Raw genomic sequence first — 23,634 nt, forward strand, 5'->3', positions numbered from 1 at the left:
CAATACTGTTGGTGTATCCATCACCAGGCTTATCGCATACAAGGAGATGGAACAGGCAAAAACCTATAATTTATACATCATTTAAAGTGCTGTACTCAGGGGTTAAACTGGACCAGAACAATCTGGAACAGTATTTGTGGTGCAGATGTCTGTGGTACTTCAGCATCTAGCTAATGCTGCAGAAGAGAAGCGAGCATAAAGGGAGCAACGCTTTTTTAAGTGGCAGGTCATTTCAAATGTAACTTTTCCAACTACTCAAGAAATATCAGCAAACACACAAACAGTGTGCAGTTTGTCTCACAGTGTGTCTGCTAGCTAAAGGTCCAGCTGCTGTATGAAAATACTCATCAGTTAGCTTGTTGTACTGTGTCGAATTTCCAGTAAAGCACTGTTGGACTGATGCGCTGTGTGTTCATGGTCAGTCTTAGGTTATAATAGGTTTGAATTTAAGCTGATGATGTTTAGATTCATTCACTGAAGTCAACCTTTATACCAACTGCATACTGTCTAGTATAAAGACAGTATAAGCAGTACACTGTCAGTATAGCGGATGGAAATCATCCAGGACAGCTTGTGAAACATCTTCTTACATCTTGTTGAATTCAGTTGTGTAAATCTACAAAGAGCAGTAAACCTCAGAGCAGTGCATATTAGATGATCACAGCCTGTACAAAAAAAAAAAAAAATCTACTGAAGCTCACAATAGAAATGACTGAGTTCTGATTATTTTCCCCACAGTGAGTCACTACAACTGATCTTAGGGTTCCCCCACCTGCTGAATCCCACATTAACCCATGACTATACTCACTTTTCTGTTAAGTGTGGAGGCAAGGTAAAACGAACAAACAAAAAAAAAAAAAAAAAACAGACAAAAAGAAAAACATTTGTATTCCCATGTAATAATATTTTATTCTATTAATATAGCATGAGGTTCAGTTAGCTTTGCACAAAAAATAGCTGGTAGCTCTAAAGAGCAACTTTTACTTTCAGTACATTTCAGAGTCTGTACTTTTTCACTTTTACTTGAGCAAAGAAGTTGAATCAGTACTTTGGTTTTTGCCAGAGTATTTTTTTAACACAACTACCTGTACTTATACTCAAGTAAAGAATGAATGTACTTTTGCCAGCTCTGCCATTGCCAGGTTTTCTGTGTCTCCCAGCACAGTCTCAAGAGCATGAAGGAGAGTCCAGAAGACAGGCAGTTAATCTAGGAGAGCTGGACAGGGCTGTAGAAGATCCTTAACCCATCAGTAGGACCGGTATCTGCTCTTCCGTGAAAGGAGAACAGGATAAGCACTGCTAGAGCCCTACAAAATGACCTCCAGCAAGCTACTGGTGTCAATGTCTTTCACCAAACAATCAGAAACAGACTTCATGAGGGTGGCCTGAGGGCTGATGTCCTCTATTGGGCCTTGTGCTCACTGCCTGGTACAGTGGGCCTGATTGGCCTTTGCCATTGAATGCCAGAATTAGCAGGTCCACCGCTGGTGCCCTGTGCTTTTCACAAATGAGCCCGAGCATGTGTGACAGATGCAAAAGGGTCTGGAGAAGCTGTGGAGAACGTTGTCTATAAAATTTTTGAGCATCACCAGTTTGATGGTGTGCCAGTGATGGATGGCTTATCCATGGAGGGATGCACAGACCTCTAACGGCATCCTGACTGCCAGGACACCATCTCAGGAGCATGCCCCGACGTTATCAAGAATGCATACAAGCATGTTGGGGCCAGCCAAACTATTGAGTACCATTTTGAGTTGCTGCAATGAAATTTTGGCTAAATGGACTAGCCTGCCTCATTATTTATTTCTGGGTGCCTTTGAGTTCAGTCCTCTGTAGGTTGATCATTTAATTTCCATCAAACGATGCAGCATCCTTTTATTCCTAACACATTACCCAGTCCATATCAGTATAGATATCTAGCATGATCCTCCTCTCCCCTTGAAATCTGATCTGTTTTCAAAGTGCTCTTAATTTTTTGAGCAGTGTGTTTATTTTTTAACTCATAGCTTATTATAATCTTATTCAAGAAACTATTATCTAAACAACTTGCACCATTTTGAAAGGCATTTTTAAGAGGCTAATTACATTGAATTTTATTGGCTATGGAATGATGAAACTTAAGATAATGCACTCACAACAGCACACTGTTATACAAGATCTTTGCCTTCTACAAGTAGTAATCACACATAGCAAACTGCTGTCTGAAGACTATCATTTTCTAAATTACTTTGAAGACACGTCATTGTTGTTTTATAGCCTGGAAACACGTTACTGACTTACACAGTTGTAGCAAAGTGATTGCTGCTAAACCTGCAAACAATGTTTGAAATTTTCAGATGTTATTAAAACACACACACACAATAAAACTAAAATCATATTTGTAAAAAAAAAAAAAAAAAGACTCAATTTATTCCAATAATACATTTTCATAATAACAGATGTCAGTGAATTTAAAACACAAGGTTACATCAATGATAAACCTCCATCTGAATCAAAGCCTTGGTGAGTATAAAAGCAAAAGCAGGACCAAGGTTTTTTCCCCCAAATTCTGAAAAACAAACAGAAAACAGTTTTCCATTTCTTCGGCATATTAGACTGACTGCAGCCTACATGTTGTCTACGCTGTGCAATTCAGACATGTTAACATGTGAATGACAGTGTGAAAACTCAACACCAAATGTGCTGCTGTCTTCGAGTATTTTGTGTAAATATTCCACTGGATGGTATCAACACTGGTCATGAGCATTTGAAGAGTGGGTATAACAAAGATGTTCAGGGATGAAAAGGGGGAGGTAGGGATGTTTATAGGAAACAGTCTTTAAAGAGGAGAGCCTCCAGTTTGCTGTTGGAACACGTCAATTGTATCTTCATCCTCCATTTCTAGCTGCAAAAAAGAAAAAAAAGATGTTGAAATGTTATAAAATACAGAGACTTTCAAAGCTGGCAGTAGCCACCGTGATGTAACCCACTGGTGTGTGAAATGACTTGACTGACAAATTGTTACTTAATGAGCACACCATAAATGATAACTCTTTCTGAATGGACTCAATGTGTTATTCAATTTGAGTATGAACTTGCGATTTGGCCCATAAACTCATCAGTGTTCACTGAGGTCATAGAGGAAGTAAGCCGAGGGTGAACTTCTATACAACCACACGTTTTTAAACAAATGAATGGGTTGCACCCTTGTGGCCATTAAATAGAATGCTGATTTAAGGCACATTCACTTTTTACACATGAGGCCTGTACTACGAAACAGGATTAGGGTTTCTTGCAGTAACTTCAGGACTAATTCTGGGTATTATGAAGGCTGTTCACTAATTGCTGCTCTGGAACAGATTATAGTCAACATAAGAGATCAACAGGTATGAAATCACTGCTTACTGACCAATCAAGTCTCTGGAAAAATAGCATCCCCACTGACACACAAATTCTGTTTTCTCCTGTTGGCTGCAAGTTTAAAACAATTGTTCTATATGCATTAATATATGATTCTAAAACATATGCACATCTAAACATTAATTTAATGGAATAACAATTATAATCCATCACATTCTCCCGTGTATTAATGACAAAGCTGTAATACTGATAAAGTCTGTAAACTTGCACAGTCTGAATTTTTCTAGCTTTTATTCCTTGCTTCAAATAGGCTAGACTTTATTAATATAACAGCTCTTTTGGCATACTGACCAAAGCACTCTAGCGCTTAAATAGCCACACAGCAATTTTAATACTAAACTGCACCATTCCTCTCACACAAGCTGCTGCTTTGTCTGCAGCAGCCTTGTTGCTTTCAGCCTGCATAATGTGTTCCTTTGTACAATCAGTTGCTCTGTTGTCATTAGAGCAGGCCTTGTTTATGATTGCAATATGCTGTCAATGCCACCCCTTTCATATGAATGTGCTTGGAGACAGACTAGAAAAACCTGGGTCGATATATATATATATATATTATATATATATATTATATTATATATAATTATATATATATATATATTATATATATATATATAGGGGTGGGACTTTAACGCGTTAATTTCGATTAATTAATTACAGGGAAATTAACGCGTTAAAATTTTTAACGCATTTTAATCGCACTTTGCACCGTGGAACGTTTCTCAGTGCACGAGTTCCCGGCATACAGATTATATCGACGCACAATGTCCAAATTAGCGGCCGCATCCTGCGAAGGACCCGGCCCAAGTCTTTCGCAGACCACAAAGGCCGGAAGTGAGCAGCTAGCCTTCATTAGCTGCCGTCACCTCTGCGTAGCTCATGTCGCCTAGCAACCGTGAGTGCGAAGCACAGCTGTGTAAAAGCAGCTGGTTAAACGGCGAATGAACTTTTTCTCCTTTTTGTGGTTTAATTTTAAGTCTTTAATTCAAAATAAGCTGTTAAAACAAGCATAACACATTTCATCATCAAGGAATACAGCTGAGAGAATGATTAATTTCCAACTATATTAAGTGAGACTTAATGTTGAATAAAACTATCCAGTTATGATGCTTAACTTTAGTTTCAGGAGTTTGCTTATCACAGGAGCACTTCCACCCTTCATTGGTCTGTGTAGTAGACTGGTGGGAAAATAAACAACATTTTGAAGTTTAAGCTTATGTATATTGATTCATTCATCAACTAAACTTAAATTATTTATCATGTCAAATATTGAAATGCGATTAAAATGCGATTAATTTCGATTAATTAATTACAAAGCTTGTAATTAATTCGATTAATTTTTTTAATCGAGTCCCCCCCCTAATATATATATATATATATATATATATATATATATATATAATTATATATATATATATTAATATGTCTATAGGGAGTCTTTTAGTAAAGCAGCTGTGTCAAACACAAAAAAAGAAAAACCCATTTATATGTTGAAATATGGATTGTCTAATTATTATTTTTTTATGTCCACAGCAGTTATCTGCATATAACAATACTTAATATATGACTGTATTCTTACCCAATTTCTTGCTTGGAGTTTGACCTAATTTGTTACCCAAAACATAAAAGTAAAACAATGCTCTGCTTTAAATCTTTGAATACATGAGGGGGTACTGCAGCTGCAACACAGAATCAGATGTGTTCACAATGGCTCTGTGCTTGTAAGTAACCTTTGCTTTTTTTGTATGCAACTTTTGACTCCAGGCAAGTAAACAGTCTATGTCAAGAGAAAGAGGAACACATCAGCTGAAATGCAATCTTGTATATCAGTTATGGTTTGACAATGACTTGGCTTCATCAGCTTATATGCATTCACAGCCAGACTTAAAAAAAAACAAAAGATGCAAGGGACATGATGCCTTCACCTGTATTGGTTATCTGGTAATCCTTGGTTTTACTGGAACCCCTAAAACACCAAGGCCCAGTTTCCCATACAGGGAATATGTCTAATCCTGGACTAAATACGTTTTCCTATTTTGGTCTTCATTGACTTTTTCCTTTTAGTCTAGGACCATGCTTAATCCATGACTGGGAAAAAGGCTGCAAGACATCAGACGATAGCTGACTGGTTTGCAGATTGTGAGCACTGATACATGATACACTGTGTTTACATGCAGCAACTAATATGACTTGCAATATCTTCCATCATCAAATTTTGAGATGTAAACTAATGACCGTGCACAAGATCCAAGGTAAGCATATCTGTGAGGTTCAAGGTTCATTCAACCCTAGTACACGATAACAAAAAGTGATTTTGAATGTGCACAAGAAAAAGAGTGTGTAGACTTACCTGCGAAGGTGTGTCTGTTTCATTGATGGGCTGACCGTCAAATCGAAATCGTATTTGCCTCATTGACAGCCCCTGTGTAGAAAAACAAATCTTTAATTTTAATCAACCTCACGAGGCAACTTATTGACTTAAGGTTTAAAACGCTGGCTATGAATTGCAATGTTGCCAGGTTTAAGATTGATGCTGCACATCTATCATATCTAAAGGTAGAAAGTGCCAGGTTTTAAGAGTCTCATTTTCATTTTTTGTAACAGCCAAATTTATGAAACAATTCCTGATAAATTCAAACGGAGATAAATTCAAGAAGTGGAAACGTTCCAAAAACGGAAACCGTACGCAGCAAACCGCAGAAAACTATGATGGATTTTATTCTACATGTTCCTGGCCTATTTTCATCAATGATGGCCCATATATTTGTGCGTAATCTGGTGATCGGCGGCCGGCACTGTTGCCAAATTTTGTATAACAAAACTCGTTGTGGGCTGTCTCACAAATTGCTAAAAGACGAATCGAGGTCTGGGGGTGTGTGTGCTGTCCTCCTTGGTGCCAAAGAGAGGTCCAGGCGATGACACAGCGTACGAACAGTACGAGCGCTGTATGTACACAAAAGAGGTGACAGCGGAGTTTTCAGGTTTCCAGTGTTGTGTCAAAAAGGGATTTCCTTTTTTTTTTAAATGTTTTTTTCTTTGCTTAAATCAGTAAATATACTGGTGCACAGGATTTATGAAGGGCTTATATATAAAATGAAGAAATGACTTGTTCTTACCCTCATTAATAAAGAATATATCGCAGCGTCTGTTAAGACGTTGAAGAAGATAGTGAGAGATTGCCAGCAAAAGTTTCCCTTTTATTAACAATTAAATTGTTGCTTTGTGCCGAAACCAAAACAAATCAGTAACAACAACGAGACTGACTCAGATAATGACCAGAGGGAAGCCGGCATGCTTGATGCCTAAATCGCCCAACTGTTCAACTCAGACACTGAAGATGAAGAATTTGATGGATTTGTGGAAGATGAATGATTTAAAATGTGAGTCTTTTTTCTGTATTTGTTACAACTGAACAATATTCTAAGTTATTGTGAATGAGTTGAATAAAGTTCGACTTACCTTACACTTTTGTTTTGCTCTACATATGTTTTATCATAAGCCTTATAACCCAGTGCGCCTTATGTATGAAAATATACCCGTTCATTGATAGGGCACATTATAATGCGGTGCGCCTTATGGTCCGCAAAATACGGTAAATTAAAACTGTATCTCTGTCTCACCTGCCGTTCACAGTAAGCTTTCATCAGTTTGCTGAGAGGAGTGTGCCTTTTGATCTTAAACTGCACCACTGAGCCATCCTGTCCTGCCACCTTCAGGTTGATGTGCTCATTGTTCTCCGTCTTTACTCCCTCCTAAGACAGAAAACAAGTTTGAAGAAAGTAACATAACTTTAAATAAAAAATAAGAAAAAAAAAAAAGGGGGGGGACGATGGATAAGAAACTGCGCCCGCCATTACAAATTCCCAGCCATAGGTGTCTTACATATCTCAGCGATGCCTCCCATATGTACCTCATCATTGTCTTCAAACAAAAGTAAAACTGACAATGCGTGTGTGGACTGATTTCTATCCTCCGAGAGATCTGCATGCTTAATGAGCGTAGACCGGAGGACTAGTGTGGGTACCGATAGCAAGAGCTGATTTACAACTTAAACGTTAGCATTAGCTTTAGGCAAGTCAACTAACAATGGCCTACAACTTAGATGCACAGCGGCCTAGCAAGGATTCAAATGATACCACTTGCGTCATTAACAAACCCCTCATCTCTATAAGCTTTAGCGATTGAGGACAATAGAACAATTTTATCCGAGCTCCGTTTATACATAACGGTTTTTGCTCGAAAGGCTCATTTTGGACCTTTCACGTTGCTCCGCATTCTCTCAGCGTTAACTCACTTTTCTCGGACTGTTGCTTAATTTAACTGGGCATGGGATAACTAGGTTATTACCAATTACTTGTACATTTCTCATACTGCTAGCAAGATTTAAAAGGTGCCAATTAAAAATATCTAGATAGAAAGTATGGGTTCTTTTATTCCGCCAGGGGCTGGGGTCTGCTAGACACGTTAGCTTATTATGCTAATTTCGCCCGCTAGCACCCTAGCAAACACCGCAATGTTAGCGCATGTTCGGAGCGGTCTTTGGGGTCATACGCAGTAGTCGTACACACCGCTTTTCATCAGTCACCCGTCTACGTTTAACTTTAAATCAATTAAAACCCACACAAAGTCCGATCCTCACCTTGGGCTTTCCATCTGCCATGGCTGCGGCTGCTGCTGCTGCTGCTGGGGACCGTCTACTTGCGCCTCGCCTGCTCTGCTGCGACTGCGCAGTCTAGCGCGCCACTTTACGTCGGCTGTAGCGCAGTGAGCCAGGAGGCCACATTTAATAGAAACATATTTTATTGTTCCAATATTTGCAAGTTAATAGCAAAATTATTAAGAGCAGTTTGGATGCACGTCACCTGGGGTACTGTTTACTGGTACACATATACACCCAGGTTAGTTACACCTTGCTGGTACCAGGTTGCCCCCCTCCCTTTTGCCTTCAGAACTGCCTTAATTCTTCTTGGCACAGATTCAACAAGGCATGGTTGCTGCATATCCAATGATGCAAAATTCACATTACCGTACTGTAGTTGTTAATATTCAGTTTAAATAACACTGGTTTTGAACACTGGAAAAAAGGAGCCAAATATGTTAAAAGGTAACATAAATAAATCCATCCATCTTTATTTTATCCATGCACAGAAGTAGTTGTTCCAAAAAAAAAAAAAAAAAAAGCAATGACACGTTAATTTAACAATATAAGAGAAATAAATAATCTTATAAGAAATATGTAGACAATCTCCAGTACTAGTAACTCAGAAAAGATATAAATAAAGAAGTCACATTTCTGTATGAACACATGGTAGGCTTAACTTACCACAAAGTTTTTACCACTGGTGTAGTTTATGTTATAAAGGCTTACATAAAGAAATATTTACCAAAGGGTTTGGTGTCTGACACATGGCTGCTGTTTCTTCTAACAGGAATTAAATATCCACATTAAACCCACCTCTAGTTGCTAAACAATGTAATATGGTTATAACAAGTCTGTATGAATATTTGGTAACATTAAAGACTCTTAGGCTACTACTGACTTGTTCATCCATCAATACAATACTCAAACTGTTTACGGTAAAAAGGGTATGCATAATACAGCTGACAGTTGCATCACCATTCAAGTTAATAGATGTGAGCTCTTCCTCACTGACCCAAAATAGATATGTAAATACTCAAAGCAAATACTGAAATGATGAAAACTTGCTGAGTATAAGAGGCCGAGTTGTGATTTACTATAAACCCCCCCAAAAAGGTATTCAGTTTTTTTCTGAGCCATACTGAAAGTGACTGATTTCCAATCAGCCAATATAATGTGTGACTTTTATTTAGCAACAGGGGCCTCCACTGTAAAAATCTTGCCTTACATAGTCAACAAGAAATCATGTGAAACTCAGGTTGTGGTCACATGTTCCTACAACCATGGTTTCACAATCTCCGTCAACCTCTATGTAAGACCGTTTTGTTTCCAAAAGTGCAACTATTCTCCAATAGAACTAAGGGACACAAGTAAATATGAACATTAAAATGATATCAAAAGGGTATAAAAAAAAAAAAAAAATAGAAGTACAACAATATTAAACTTCACCAAAACAACTACCATCAGCATTCAATCAGTTCATTTTGTTAGTGCATCACACTGCCTACCTCTATTACCGTAATAAATTTAACGTTGTATTTGTGCTACATCAGCAGGAACATCTCAAACTCTCCAAAGTTCAACAAAGTTTTATTATATATTCAAACTTTCCCTAAAAGCTGTCCTATTTTGCTTTCTTTTGAGCAGAGCAGTGTACTGAAACCTGATTTGTTCAAGTAGTCTTGTAGCGTTCAGCCATCCTAAATGGGTAAGCAGAGCTATAGAGCTCCCCATTTATCAACAGGTGGAAAATTATTCACCTCCCCCACTTCTGTGAATGGCTGCTCTTCCAGTGTGAATGTCAATTTATATCTCATCCGGACCTTTTCCTGCAAAAGATAAAAGCGGAAGTGCTGTCAGTTAAGCAGCTCTCATAAGAACCTGTGCACAACACAATGCCACTATTATATTCTCATATTGATTGACAAGGAAGATGGTAAGGGGTTTTTCTGTGCTGCAGTGTATGAACAGCTCAATTAAGTAAGTGCTCTGTCAATAAATACTTGCTTAATGCATTAACATCAGAAAAGCTTAAGGCTGAGCTCTACCTTGAGAGGATTGGCAAGCAGCATGATTTGAGTAATGGAGGCAGGAGGAAGGATTGGGTTAAATGGGGCCAGCTCTGTCCCTGAGGGTGGCTGCAGTTTCACTTTCATCGTCTGGAGAATTGGCAGAACAGATATCCATATATATATATATATATATATATCAAACAGAAGCTGCCTAAATCCCACCTAAATTAAATTTTTACTCAAACATCTAATCTCATGATGCACTAACAGTGTTATGTATGCACATCATGTTTTACCCTGGGCACAGCAGCCTGCAAAACAATGTTCTTGACCAGCTGAGGGGCTGTGTTAAGCATGGATGTCACAATCACCAGCACATCAGGCCTGCTTGGGGGACAGTCGGTAGCAAAATGCAGCAGAACACGAATACCATTTTTGTCATATGCTGTCACTGGGCACACTTTACCTAAAAAAAAAACACAGCACAAAGAAGAAAAATAAGTAGGGATTACTACAGAGACTGACAGGGAACACTGGACCCTCAACACACAGTTAGGCCAGCTAGAAGAGGTTTCTGTTTTCATGTATACCCTTTTGTGCACGCTGTAATTGTTACTTTCAGACGACAATGAGAATATATACAATACTATAATTGGTATAATGGGATAACATCTTCCTATCAGTATTGCTATGTTTTCACTGTCACCACTAAGTGGCAGTAATCACTATTATGTTTTTTCTAGCAAACAATCAGTCTCAAAAGGAGGAAAGCATTATTTTCTGACAAGAAACCACTAGAGTTCAGTGAATAATCTGTACTACAGAGGTGTAACTTCTTTACTAAAATATATCAAGTGATTATTCTTTCTACAGGGTTTTCTGACAAGTGGACTGATGTTCAAAGGGCAGCCAATTCTTTAAATCTCTCTGGTTGGCAAAAGGAAAAATGTCCAATAAATTGTATTATGTTCAGCTTCTGAGAACATAAAGACTTTTAAAAAAATATATTAATATTGGTCCCTTTCGGTGAGAATTTAATTAAAAAAATTACTGTCTGGCTGACGGATAGCACTCCATAAAAGTTTATACACTTTCCATCACCCAACACCTTCACAAAGCATCAGATGATCTGGTTGGCTTCAGATTCATCCTGTTAATGACTTTGAACATACATATTGTGTATGGATTTGCTTAGAGATACACATGTAAGCAATAAGCCTTCTTGCTGAAACCACTTGGCTTAATGGTATTCAAAGGGACAAACACATTGGCCAGGGACACCTCTTGTCCTCTCCCTGGATGGCCTGGTCAGAGGTAGAATGGGCGACAGAGAGCGCAACAGAGGGCTGTCATCTGCCTGACTCTTAGTAGATGGAGGAGTAGACCACCCATGTATTCATTCTGATAGAAGGTGGATGTGTGGCTCCAAGACTGGAAGACAAGGCACCAAGAAATCTTTGGACAGTGATACAATTTTTCTAACTTCGTCTCATATACTACCACAGTGGATTTTAAAAATCAATCAATATGGACTGAAGTGCAGACTTTCAGCTTTAATTTGGTGGGTTTAACAAAAGTATTGGATTTTATATATAGCCATTTTCAGGACTAAAAATATTGGACAATTGACTGACAGCTTTTCATGACCAGGTGAAGTTACCCTCTCATTATTTCAGGCAAATACACAAAAGATCAGGAGTTGAAGTGCTGAGCTTGTAACTGTTGACTGGAACTCTCAATCTGAGGCCCAAAGAAATGTCAGTCCAAGTGAGGGAGGCCAAGAAGACCCACCACCGATGGGTATGTTCTCCCGCTATTAATGAAAATATAAAATAAATTTAGAAGTCTGGATAACATTACAGCCCCATTTCATAACAGAAAACCTTTCAGCAGACATGTTATTACCTTCTGCAAAACGATTTTGCCTTCATTTAGGAGGGCTTGCCCTAAACTTTTATCCATATACTTTTAGGCACCTCTAAGTTTGTAAAAATAATACAGATACCAGAAAAAATATGTTTTCAATATTAACAATACTCATTAAATCAAAGCAATTTTAAGCATGCTGTAATTGATTGATATTCTGTGATTATCTTTAACATTTCTACACATACCTTTTGGTAACCACATCCTAGAACAGACAAAAACATTTCCATGGTAAACAAATTAGAGAAAGTACATACTACACTCATTTTCAAGGGTGTATACTACATAATTTCTTTCTATTTATATAATCTATAACAATGAGCCAGAAAAAAATCATATTTACAAGGTATTCACATCACACTATATTCGTGTGTACAGGAATATCACCACATAATCTACTGGTATAAGCGCATCATGTACAACATCACTATAATCATAAGGCAACCATGTTGTTTACATTTGAGCAATATTGCTGAGCAGTAGGTATGGCTTTAATATTGCTCAATGATGAGTCTTAGTCTGTACTATTTATGGCCATGAGTCATCCTTGACCAACATGTTAGACAATGCTCAGCCAATCAGAAGTTGACATCACAGACTAATCAATAATGCTGCAGCCTAGAACTGATGTTACCATAAACAGACTTTCTGTTGCTAAGAAATGTTAGATTCCCCAGTTTCTCACTATCTACCTACTGCCAGCTGTTCAGTGACCTAGGTCAGTTTCCAGATATGCCAAACCCCCCTCTTTTTTCCATTTCAGTCAATAATGGTAAAGTAGGCATAGCCAATCACACAGCACAATATGATCACATGATTAGGCTAAGCCAATCAGGCATGAGAAAAATGCTGCATCTCATTAACATATATTATCATAGCATTAGCAACCTAAAATCCTCCATGTTGTTTACTCCCCACTTCAGATAAATATAGCTGAGGTGTAAAAACCAAAGGGTACCAACAACCAGGAATATGAATATAGGAGGCATCACTGTCAAGGTCTATGATCAAGAGATCATAGACCTTGAATATGATCAAGGTCTATGATTAGAGGTTTACAACAAGGTGCAAACCATCAGTTATCAAAAACAAGAAGGCCAGAAGAAATAGGTCATGATCCAAAGCATACCACATGTTTGCCAAATAATGTGGTATGCTATGGGCATGTATGTCTGCCAGTGGAAGAGAGTCACTAGGGTTGGCTGATGATGTGACTCCTGATAGAAGTAGCCCGATGAATTCTGAAGTGTACAGTTCTATACTCACTGCTCAGTGCAACACTGCAGCAAAACTGATCAGACAGTGTTGCACAGTGCAAATGGAAAATAGATAGTGGCCAAAAGCAAACTGCATAAGCAACCTATGAGTTTCTCAAGGCTAAAGAAATTGGATATTCTTCAATAGCCAAATCAGTCATCTGATCTCAACCCAACAGAGCATGGTTTTCAGTTACTGAGGACAAAATTGAAGGCAGACGAAAGCAGCAGCACTTGATGGATACAGTAAAAGCCTGGCAGAGCATCTCAAGGGAAGAAACAGAATGTGGTGATGTCCATGGGTTCTAGACTTCAGGCTTTTCATTCAAGTATTAAAATCTTTATGTTTAAAATTATGTTAGTTTGTCCAATTACTTTTGAGCCTCTGGAAATGGGGGGGGGGGGGCTATGTATAAACATTTGTGGAATTCCTATAAACAGTTAATGTTATATAGTCAGTAATTTTTGGAGGTTATTCAATAGGATAAAGGATATTGTACTCATAAATATACACTGATTAGTGTGTAATTACATCTTCCAACAAACTGATGTATTCTCAAAAAACTTACAGTTAATCTATTAAAAATACGATTTGTGGAAGCCACCATGTTCCCCCATAATATTTGAATACAGTAGCCAGGAAGGCCATTTTCCTTCCGACTAATCACATTTTATGTATGTGGCTAGAGACCAGCCACATAAAGTTGTAGGCGTTAGCCTGCTGTGGAGAGACATTTAAATTTGTACCTTCAGATACAAGATATGAAGGATCATACCTAAGAGGTGATCCTCTTCCTCCTCACCTCAAGACTCATCTCCTGAACTGAAGTCAGGGCTCTAACACACAAAAACTAAATAAATAAAACGTTTATTCATTCTTGAAAAAAAAAAAAAAAAAAAAAATCAGACTGTATTCTTGTATGCTCTTTACCTTACAATATAAAGTGCCATGAGGCAACTGTTTGTTGTGATTTGGCACTATCTAAATAAAACTGAATCGATATTGTCACAATTACTTATTAGACGTGTGACACTCTCATCTCTGGACAGCTGACAAGAGCTGACTAAACAACAACAGCTGGTTATAAGCTAACATTACGCCAGCTAAAGTTAGACTCAAAACAAATCACTTTCCCTCTGATAAACAGTTTGATTACATTCTCACATTGCATGAGAGTTTATTCACTAAGCATCAGAGTCCACCAAAGTTGGAGCTCAGCAGCCGGCGCGCATTATAAGATACAATCTAAATTTGATGTTTCTGATCTCTCTTGGCTGACTAAAAACATGTCTGTCATATAGCAGCAACCGCAGATAGGATTATGGATGGATGGAACTCAGTTGACTGCAGCCTGCAATCTTGTGATGTTAAGCTGTGAAATTTTTTTGATGTTTTGGAAAACTATAAATAATGTCCAAAAAGCATCACCGTTATTATTAATATTAATAAGTAGTAGTAGTGGTAATATTCATTTTAAAGATTTCAGGTACGCACATGTTGAATTGTTAGTACATGAGGGCCATTCTGCTTATAACAGAAGCACAAAGAAATGAAACACTACTGGAAATGTTAGGCTGCGTAATCAACAGTGGAATCCAAAGGCATTGGGCTTCACACTTAGCACGTCACAGTGCTAAGTGTTCAGTAACAGTTGAACACACAACTACTTGAAAATGAACATGTCAATCTTTGTCTTATCTCAGTAAAATCAAAATACAAAGTACTCTAATGGTTTAAAATGCAATGTGTGTCATATTGAAAAAAAAAACAGTTTGAGCAATGCTTCTGAGTTAAAGTGTCTGTCAAGAGTTAAGGAAGTTTTGCAGCTCAAACTAAAACACCACCTTTAAAGTCGATTTTTTTTCAGACCCACTCTAAACAAGAGTTTGCATTTTATAAGAATTAGGATGTGTGACAATGTATGCATGGAGTGGCTCAGTCTACACAATTTTACCAAACACATGTACTCCTCACCTATTATTGTTGCCCAGATCCAGCAAGGTGAGATCTTGTAGAATATGAGCAGGAGAAGGTGATGGAGTGTGGAAGACTGCAGGTGAAGTGGAGACTTGTTGAGGAGTGACATAGGAGGCTGAGGGAGCAGATGAGGTCAAGTCGAATGACTGAGGAAAAGCAGCTGGAGTCATCGTGGTCAATACTGAACTGAGGGGTTGTGGTGATATGACTGATGTTGTTAATACAGATGCTGTAGAAACCAGAGGTGAAGAAAAGACAGGGCCAGGGAAATTTAAGGAAGAGGCTGGTGTAGACGTTTTGGTAGGATCAGCCGGGGCTGTGAGAGCATCCAGAAAGAGTGAAGGAGTAGAAAATGCAGGAACTGTGGGCAGAGTCGTGTCAAAAAGACCCAAATCCCGAGTGGAATCCTGGAAGCCGTTGTAATAAAAAACATTGTTATTACCAACAAGACAATATTTGAAATTACTTTAACTTAATTAACTTAATCTAAATACCTGTGTAGATGACAAATGATTGCTTAGGTTTCCATGTGTTGATTTATTAAGCTCAGTAACAGATTCATTGAGGCCTGTAAATAAAAACAATTGTGACAAAACTTACCAAAATCTAGAGATTAAAGTTAAAGGGTATATTCATTTCCAAATTTTTATTCTTGGACTTTACTAGAGCAGCTTTGCATAATACAATTTAAAAATACTTATTAACTTTTTACAGGGTGACATGGCAACCCAAAGTTCATACACTATGTGAAACTAAATGTTTTCCACCTCACTTATCAATCAACTTTCATGACTGTTTAGAGCAGTCTGAAGGCTAAGTTTTTGTATTGTATCAGCACTGTGAATATATACAATAGTAGAAGAATATGCTTTCAGCTGCTCCCTCACTTCCCAAGGGGTCACCCTTGTGTTTGACTTGGCACATGCAGTGACACTACAGCAACAATTACAGTAATACAGAAAATAAGGAAAAGAATAATAATAGGTCTTCTTTAATAAATAATAACAACAACAATAAAAATCACTACATTATACCAAATATTACCTAAAGACAGCAGTTCTTCATCCAGCAGTGAGACTGCTGTGGAGGGTATGTTAACACTCTGGGACAGTGGATCAGTGGCAGCTGATCCACACAACAGGTCAGAAGGAAATGACTGAGAAGATGCTGGAGGTTGCTGCTCCGATGGAGAAGGGCTCTGGATGTCCAGACCTACCAGGTCAATCAGAATCTCTGACTGGTTTGTGCTTCCAGTACCTATCAGATGAAATATGTAAATTACTCAAATAACTAATATTGTCTGTCCACCAATAAAACAAGTTAAGTCTAAAGAGTCACTTCCTCTAAAAATACACTCATGAAAACTAATAAAAAAACTTTTTTTAAACTTATGTCAAGTACATCTGCCAAGCAGAATCCTTAGATTCGATTTTAATTTAATTATTTTAACCTCTTGATTGGATATCTGATGTTAACATTAACCTTATGTGTACTTTGCACATTGCAACATATCTGAAAAAAAATGGTACAGAGTTCTCAGCAAATTCCTGCATAAAAAAAGCAAAATAAGCTTTCACTGTAGTCACACTAGTGCTGACTGTGCATTAATCAGCTGTGACAGGCACAACACTGAATACCACATAAAATGTGACAAACTACCAAATGGTAGAATAGCTACTGCACTGACACATCCATACAATGAGGTTCTCTGTGCCTAGAACTACCTATGCTTAAAATTTACCTGGTTTGACTGATGTTTGTGTTTGCCGTCCTTCAGCCTCTCCATTGATGGTTTGTCCTTCCACAATCTTCTTATAAGAATTAATAACTTGAGAGAGGTCATCACTGGCCTGCAAGATGTCTCCTAATAAGTGAATTTCAAAATAAATTAGACCAGGGTGGGGTTCAATATAATCTTGATGAAACGAGACATTCACATTTCCCCGGTATCTGCCAATTTACGTACTCTGTGAGCAGAATGATTTTATGAGTCAGTCAGGTGGGTCTGATAGGATGTTAGTTTTAAATCAGCACAAGCAAAATGAGTAAAATATTTCAGCAGAATAAACAAATCACATAATTTCTTACCCAAGCTGCTGTCATTATCCTCAGTCTCAGTAGCAAGCTGAACTACCGTTTGCCTAAGCTTGTCACAATCGCCATACAGCTCCTGGAAAACAAAAATAAATTATAAATAGAAAACAACTTGATAAAAAAAAATACAACTTAAATCTAATTCAGAAACTGTTCATAGGATATTATAATCAAACTGTTTCTCATACATAAATATCACCTGAGATTGTGATATTTATTGTGTAGATCCCCCTTTGACTCTTTTCCATTTTAACATGTTTTAAAATGAATTATTTTGAGCTAGTCCCAAAGATTTTCTTACTTAATCAGTAACTTTAATATATTAAAAAATAATAACTAAAAGAAAAATACAATAAAATAAAGACTTTATCCAAAACATGCATGATTCTAAATGAAGGACTGGTTGCTTCTAGTAAGTTTTGATTAAAAATCATTAAATTTCCTCAAACTGCTTGAAGACTGTATGGGCAACATTTGGAATTTTGTACTAGTATTTCTACAAAGGTAAATTAATATCAGAAAAATACATTAATTTGTTCAGAAAGGTCATTTGAATCTTATCCAGTAAATAACAAACCCTAATAAGCTCCCTGTCTCCGTCTGTAGAGTCTTCTGGGCTGAAGTGTGCAAGCATCTCATTAAGCAGCTTGACGCTGTTGTTCACTGCCTCCAGGGTGCTTTTTTGCTTTGTTGCTTTCTGTGTTCTCACCTCATCCTTAAAAAGAAAAACAGCGCTTATTAGTATTTTGTTGATCGAACTCATAAATCCTAAAACCTGAGGTATGAGATGGAACGTCTCCAAAAGACAGCATCCAGAACTCTGATTTACTTCAAACTCAATCTTTACAATTAAAACATTTCATCTGATATTGACACACCTCCTTGACCATGTTCTTGATGAGCCTGTTAGCCTCTTGCAGATCTTCTGGCTTTTTGCTCTTCAGCAGTTCTGCTAATCTCTGCAGAGAGATAAGTGAGCTACTAGATAAACTTGTCACCCCACAGTAAACACACGCACACACACGAACGCACACACACAAACCTTCATATTTGCGCCAACCAATGAGTTTGTTAAGCTGTATTATAAATGTACAAAATTTGTCTTTATTTCTGTGAAATGTCACAATCCAAAGCCCGATGCAAGAGTGCAAAAGGATTTTTTCTTTTAAAAAAAAGGCAGCCCTGAGACAGTCTCTTCTTTTGATCCTTTAAAACCTCTCGGTTTTCAGTATGTAGTGAGAAAATGTCAACCAAAATTTCCTATTCAAGCATGAAAACAGCATAAAAGTATTGGTAAAACTGAGAAGCCATCAGCTACAGTCTGTCGGCTTAGCTGCTGAAGACAAAAGGCCAGTATTTCAGGGTGATATTAGCCAAGACTTGAAGCTGTTTTGAAAACATTAAAGGCTGTTTCCACTGAACTTTATCTGTATCACTTCAGTGTTTTTAAAACTAATGCTTGGACTTACTGGCGCTAAGCTAACTGTGTTAAGCATGTAGCTTAGCATTTAAGTGCATATATCAGAGTGGTATCAATCTGCTCATCTAACTCTGGTAAATCTTGTGTAGAGAAATTACACCAGCACATTTCAACCCATGATTGAAACATACACATTGAATGGTGTAATTTCCACATTCCTGAATGACTCATTTCTTGGACCACACTATACTTCACTTTACACTGCACCTTTATTTTGACTATGTGTCTCTGATCTTAATAATTCCTTTTATTAATGCTTGCAATTTTCTGCCATTTGAGAAGTTAAACACAGAGCTGCACAACTTTTGCACACTTGAGTCACATAAAAGCCATTTGCAATACAGTTTCTGCACTGTGGTCAGACTCAGATAATACAAAGGCTGAATGACGCTGCAAACCCATGCAGGCCTACCTTTCAGCACAGAAAGAAATGATCAGCGAATAGTGGAATGAACTGTAAGCAAGAGCTATAAGATCACTAGGATCAATAAAGTTATCATCTTTCATCCCTACTGCACACTTTTAAAGTTTCATGGCTGCACAATGCTTAGTTGTGATGCTATTGCACTGGAAAAAAAAAAAAAATCCACTAACATGCATTCAGACAGACAGATATATAAACACCTGCCAAAGGTGTCTCCAGAGCCACATTTTTTCCCATGACACACATAACCAAATACTGAGGCACCGAATGAGCTCTACTCTGAAATACACAATTATATTGTACTCTTCTTAAGAGGGGTATAAGAGATTGTATCTTAAATATGCCTAATAAACTATAACTACAGATCAATATCTGTAACAGAGAGAGGACAAGTGAAAGAGAGAAGTGCTGTGTGTGAGGTGCAGCATTCACACAGTACCCTAAAATAGTTCCTCTTACTTTGCTCTTCTTCTCATCATCAAACACAGGATTCTTGGGTCGTGGAGAAGGTGATGGTATTAATGTGGCATCAAGAGGAATTTCTGGGTCAGCCAAAACAATACCTAAAAATAAACACAAATAGCTACTGTATTCTGGTAAATAGCTTCGGGACTTCACAGCACAATGCACTCTGATTTTTCTATTTTACTTTGATCAATTCATACTGTTTAATCTTTACTTGCATATTTTAACATTTTTTAAGATGGCTGATGTCTCACCCTGTGATTTCAGCATATGATATGCTTCAGAGATCTTTGCTTCGTCTGGTAGAGACACTGTCCAGCTATACAGCATCTCTATCACTTTTTTCTTCACTTTTTCTGATACTTTGTCTCCTAGGTACTAAAAAAAAAATAGATGCGCTGCTTAGAATAAAGGAAAACGGCAATTTAAAGAATTACATCCTCACGCAGGGGTTTCAAACATTTGTTACTTACTTTGGGTGAAACCACCTTAATTAATTCATTCAAAAATTTAAATTTCCCAACTTCATTGTGAAACCTCCGCCCACAATTCTTCATACAAGCCTCAAGAACCTGCAAAAGCAAAACAAACTTAAATAAATATACTTTTTGTTGGTGCTAAAGGACTTCAGAGTAAAAACACAGTGAAACAATTTCCCCACACACCGTTAATGCTTGCATTGCCTCCCACTCCTGTGGTGACTGAATCTTATATGCCAATAGTCTGACGGATATCTGCGGACTGAAAAATATGCCAGAAAGACATTTCAAACAATGCAATGCAAACTCAATAACACAAGAAATACACAGTCCTGAGTGTTTAACACAAAGATAGCACGTGGGTATGATTCAATGTTGCAGGGAGCCGCTGGGGTTATTAAATGAACGTGGCCATACCCTTCTAGCTCCTTATTGATTTGATCACAGAAACCCATAATATACTCCCAGTCTTCCTGTCGGTTGGAAGGGTTAGTGGCTTTGTCTGAAAAAGAAAATATGAAATCTCATAAACATACAACCCTAATAGCACCTGTGGCGTCAGTGGTTTAACCTAAATCCACGGGAAATTACTGAAGACTGGAGTTTTGTTTACTACCAAGATTTCACTCAACCCTTCAGGGTCAAACTCCATCCCTTCCGAGACCAGCTTACAAACAATCCAGACAGTTGTTCAAAATATTCCGCTTATTGTGAATTCACTCTTACAGAGCCACAAGACACTTTACTGATCCTGTCTGTTTTTTTTTTTTGTCGTCTTCAGACGGTGTTAAACTTTGGTTGAAGCCTAAAGGTGTTTCAGGAAGTAAACGCTCAGGTGCACTGTGGATACCCACTGTAATACAATAATTACGTCTCCGGGCATACCATCTGTAAGTCCCAGACACCAGTACAGTAAGGAGGTTTAAATTTTGGTGTCAGCCAGCCATCAGTTGCCAGCAGCTGCCTGTGCTAACCTCTTGTGACAACACAGATAAATAATCACGGTAATTTTCAGATGTAGTTATGTCATTCGAGTACAACTAATATTTAAGATAACTAAGATAATGTGGAGCATACGTGACCACCCCTTTCATGAACAAATTACGCAAAAAAAAAAGAGTTTAAATATATACTTACTAAGCCAAGACTCCAATGACTCTCCATCCTCCGCCATATTTGTACAAACAACGCGTGACTCCTGCTGCCTTCACGTGCTTCCGGATAAATGGGACACTGCGCTCGCTGGTTCGACTACCCGCTGAGTATGTGGAGTTATGTGACGAGCTGAACAATGTTTTGTTTAAAGCAGTGCAACATTTTAATGTCGCTGTTTATTTCACAGAAAGCTAATAATTAATAAAACAGAAGTTTAAACATATTCATCACAGGCATGAATGTCACAGTAATTTGGGGCTTTTAATGACTTCATGGAACCGCTCTTTTTCCGAGGTGAAATAATTGTACAGCATACATCTTTAATTCCTTAAAATGAATGAATTAGAATGAATGAATGAATTTAAACAATTGGGTGCACAAGTCTCCAATCCACAGAGGTTCAAAATGATACATACAGGCCTGAATATATACATACACTCACTTAAATCTTTTAGTAAGCGGTGCTGAAGGTTCTACAATGTCATTTAGATTCAAGGCCTATTAACTTCTCGTTAGTGATCATGATTTACTACAACTGGTAGTTTCTCTTTACTGGCATAAAAATGATTTGTTTGACAGCACTCACTGGATTCACCAATACTCAGAACAACAGGAAATTCCAAGGAACTCAGTGAAGATCTAAGAAGGAGAACTGCAAATTTACACAAGCTGGGAAGGTCTCTAGGAGCCATTTCTAAACAACGGCAGGTTCCAGGATCATCAGTTCAAAGAACTGTACACAAGTACAAGTTAGAAGAAGAAGACCCAAACTGTGACACTCAGATGAGAGGAAATTGATTAGGTTGTTCAGGAAGTTTTACATCATCATAGACTGAGAGGGCGCCAACCAGAAAGAAGCCCCTGCCCCAAAATTTTACACTTTCAAGCTGAACACTTTGAGCTGAAATTTGCAGCATATTCTTCTACCATTGCCTTGTGGAGAAAAATTTTATGGTCAGATGAGACAAAGATTGAGCTTTCTGGCCACAATGACAAGAGGTATGTTTGGAGGAGAAAAGGTGAAGCTTTCAAACCTGACAACAATGTACCAACTGTCAAACATAGTGGTGGTAGGTTCAAGAAAATCCTAAATAAATTCAAACTTATGCACCCAATTCTTGTTTTTTAAAGTAATCAAAGATGTATGCTGTACAATCATTACACCTTGGAAAAAGGAAAGTTCAAAGAAATCACTAAAAGCCACAAATTTGCATGACATTCATGTCCATGATGTGTGTATGTAAGCTTCTGACCACAACTGTGTAAGAAAAATAACTTTGTTCAGTGTACAGCCAAATATTGGCTAAAAACTATAATTGCAGTTAAACTGTTTCCTTTCACTGCTTGCTATTCTTTGTAACTGCAGTCTCGCCCACCCTGAGTTTGCAAACGAGACTGCACGAACAATGTAAGGAATCTTGATCTCAAGACATCTTCAGTGACTATTTTGGCTCCCACTCAAATAACCCATAGCATTAATTCCATAGCTACTGTATAACAGGTTTTACATGTCTCACATCTGAGACAGACCAGGAAAAGGATTGTGGGCCGGCTTTGTCATCCACTCCCTCCCATTCATCAAGCTTCTAAAGGTGAAGTAGAGTCCAGCCAGATACTACGTACAAGCTCATGGCATTCATTGTTTGGTCTTAGATCCAGTCTAATGCATCTATTTCACAGTTAGCAAAATAAGGTGAGAATAATGTGAAGAGTGGCATGTTTTCATTAACCTGCTCCCAGAAGTCAGAGATACTGCAGCAGCTCTTTTCTGAGTCAGTCATATTTCTCATATGATATGATTTAACTACACACTCTGCAGTTGATGGCCTGTCAGCTGCAAAGTCATGTCATCAGTGAGGAATGATACAGCTTATCTGTCTGCAGTAAAAATATTTGTGCGCTCTATTGTTTATTTCCGCTAGACTTATTTCCTCATTCACATTCAGACCTTGAAGCCTTCTTAGCCTCTTCATGCTTAGAAGAGAGACCTTACCTCTTATTATGATGGCTTCATAACACAATAGCATGTGTTAGGCCAACTCTTAGCAACTTCCCTGGCACACAGGTGCAGTCCCACACGGCGTGATTCACCATTTCCTGTAGATAGACCAGCACCCATGGGCTTGGCCCATGAAAAGTGATTGGAGAGGTTTGGTCACCCCGACAGGAAGTTCAGAGCATGCAAACTACAGATACTGTACCTCCTTAACCTTTATTTCACATATGTAGTGGAAACAAACGTGCTAATGTTCATTATCTTTTCTCATCGGTTTTGGTGAGAAAGCATTTTTTGTGCCTTTTGTTTTTGTTTCTGAGTGGTTTTGGTGTCA

At 37.9% G+C, this 23,634-nt stretch overlaps 2 protein-coding genes across 2 annotated transcripts; both read right to left on the reverse strand.

Annotated features, from left to right (window-relative positions):
* Positions 1–2,102: 2,102 nt before the first annotated feature.
* On the reverse strand, positions 2,103–8,172 carry sumo2a (small ubiquitin like modifier 2a). Its single transcript, XM_030741158.1, has 4 exons — positions 8,036–8,172; positions 7,017–7,148; positions 5,747–5,818; positions 2,103–2,884 (listed from the first exon to the last, which is right to left on the reverse strand). Exons 1-4 carry the CDS (start codon positions 8,054–8,056, stop codon positions 2,819–2,821), a joined length of 291 nt encoding a protein of 96 aa, XP_030597018.1. The 5' UTR covers positions 8,057–8,172; the 3' UTR covers positions 2,103–2,818.
* Positions 8,173–8,563: 391 nt separating this feature from the next.
* LOC115789725 (ADP-ribosylation factor-binding protein GGA3) lies at positions 8,564–21,369 on the reverse strand. Its single transcript, XM_075074412.1, is given in 18 exon segments — positions 8,564–9,864; positions 10,084–10,194; positions 10,344–10,513; positions 11,283–11,350; positions 11,352–11,470; positions 15,198–15,614; positions 15,702–15,775; positions 16,252–16,464; positions 16,949–17,071; positions 17,296–17,377; positions 17,879–18,016; positions 18,180–18,260; positions 19,665–19,768; positions 19,925–20,048; positions 20,144–20,242; positions 20,336–20,411; positions 20,567–20,651; positions 21,287–21,369. Coding segments are annotated over 18 exon segments (2,232 nt in total). The 5' UTR covers positions 21,324–21,369; the 3' UTR covers positions 8,564–9,753.
* Positions 21,370–23,634: the final 2,265 nt, after the last annotated feature.

The sequence above is a fragment of the Archocentrus centrarchus genome, chromosome 1, assembly GCF_007364275.1.
Source record: "Archocentrus centrarchus isolate MPI-CPG fArcCen1 chromosome 1, fArcCen1, whole genome shotgun sequence".
NCBI classification, from domain to species: Eukaryota; Metazoa; Chordata; class Actinopteri; order Cichliformes; family Cichlidae; genus Archocentrus; species Archocentrus centrarchus.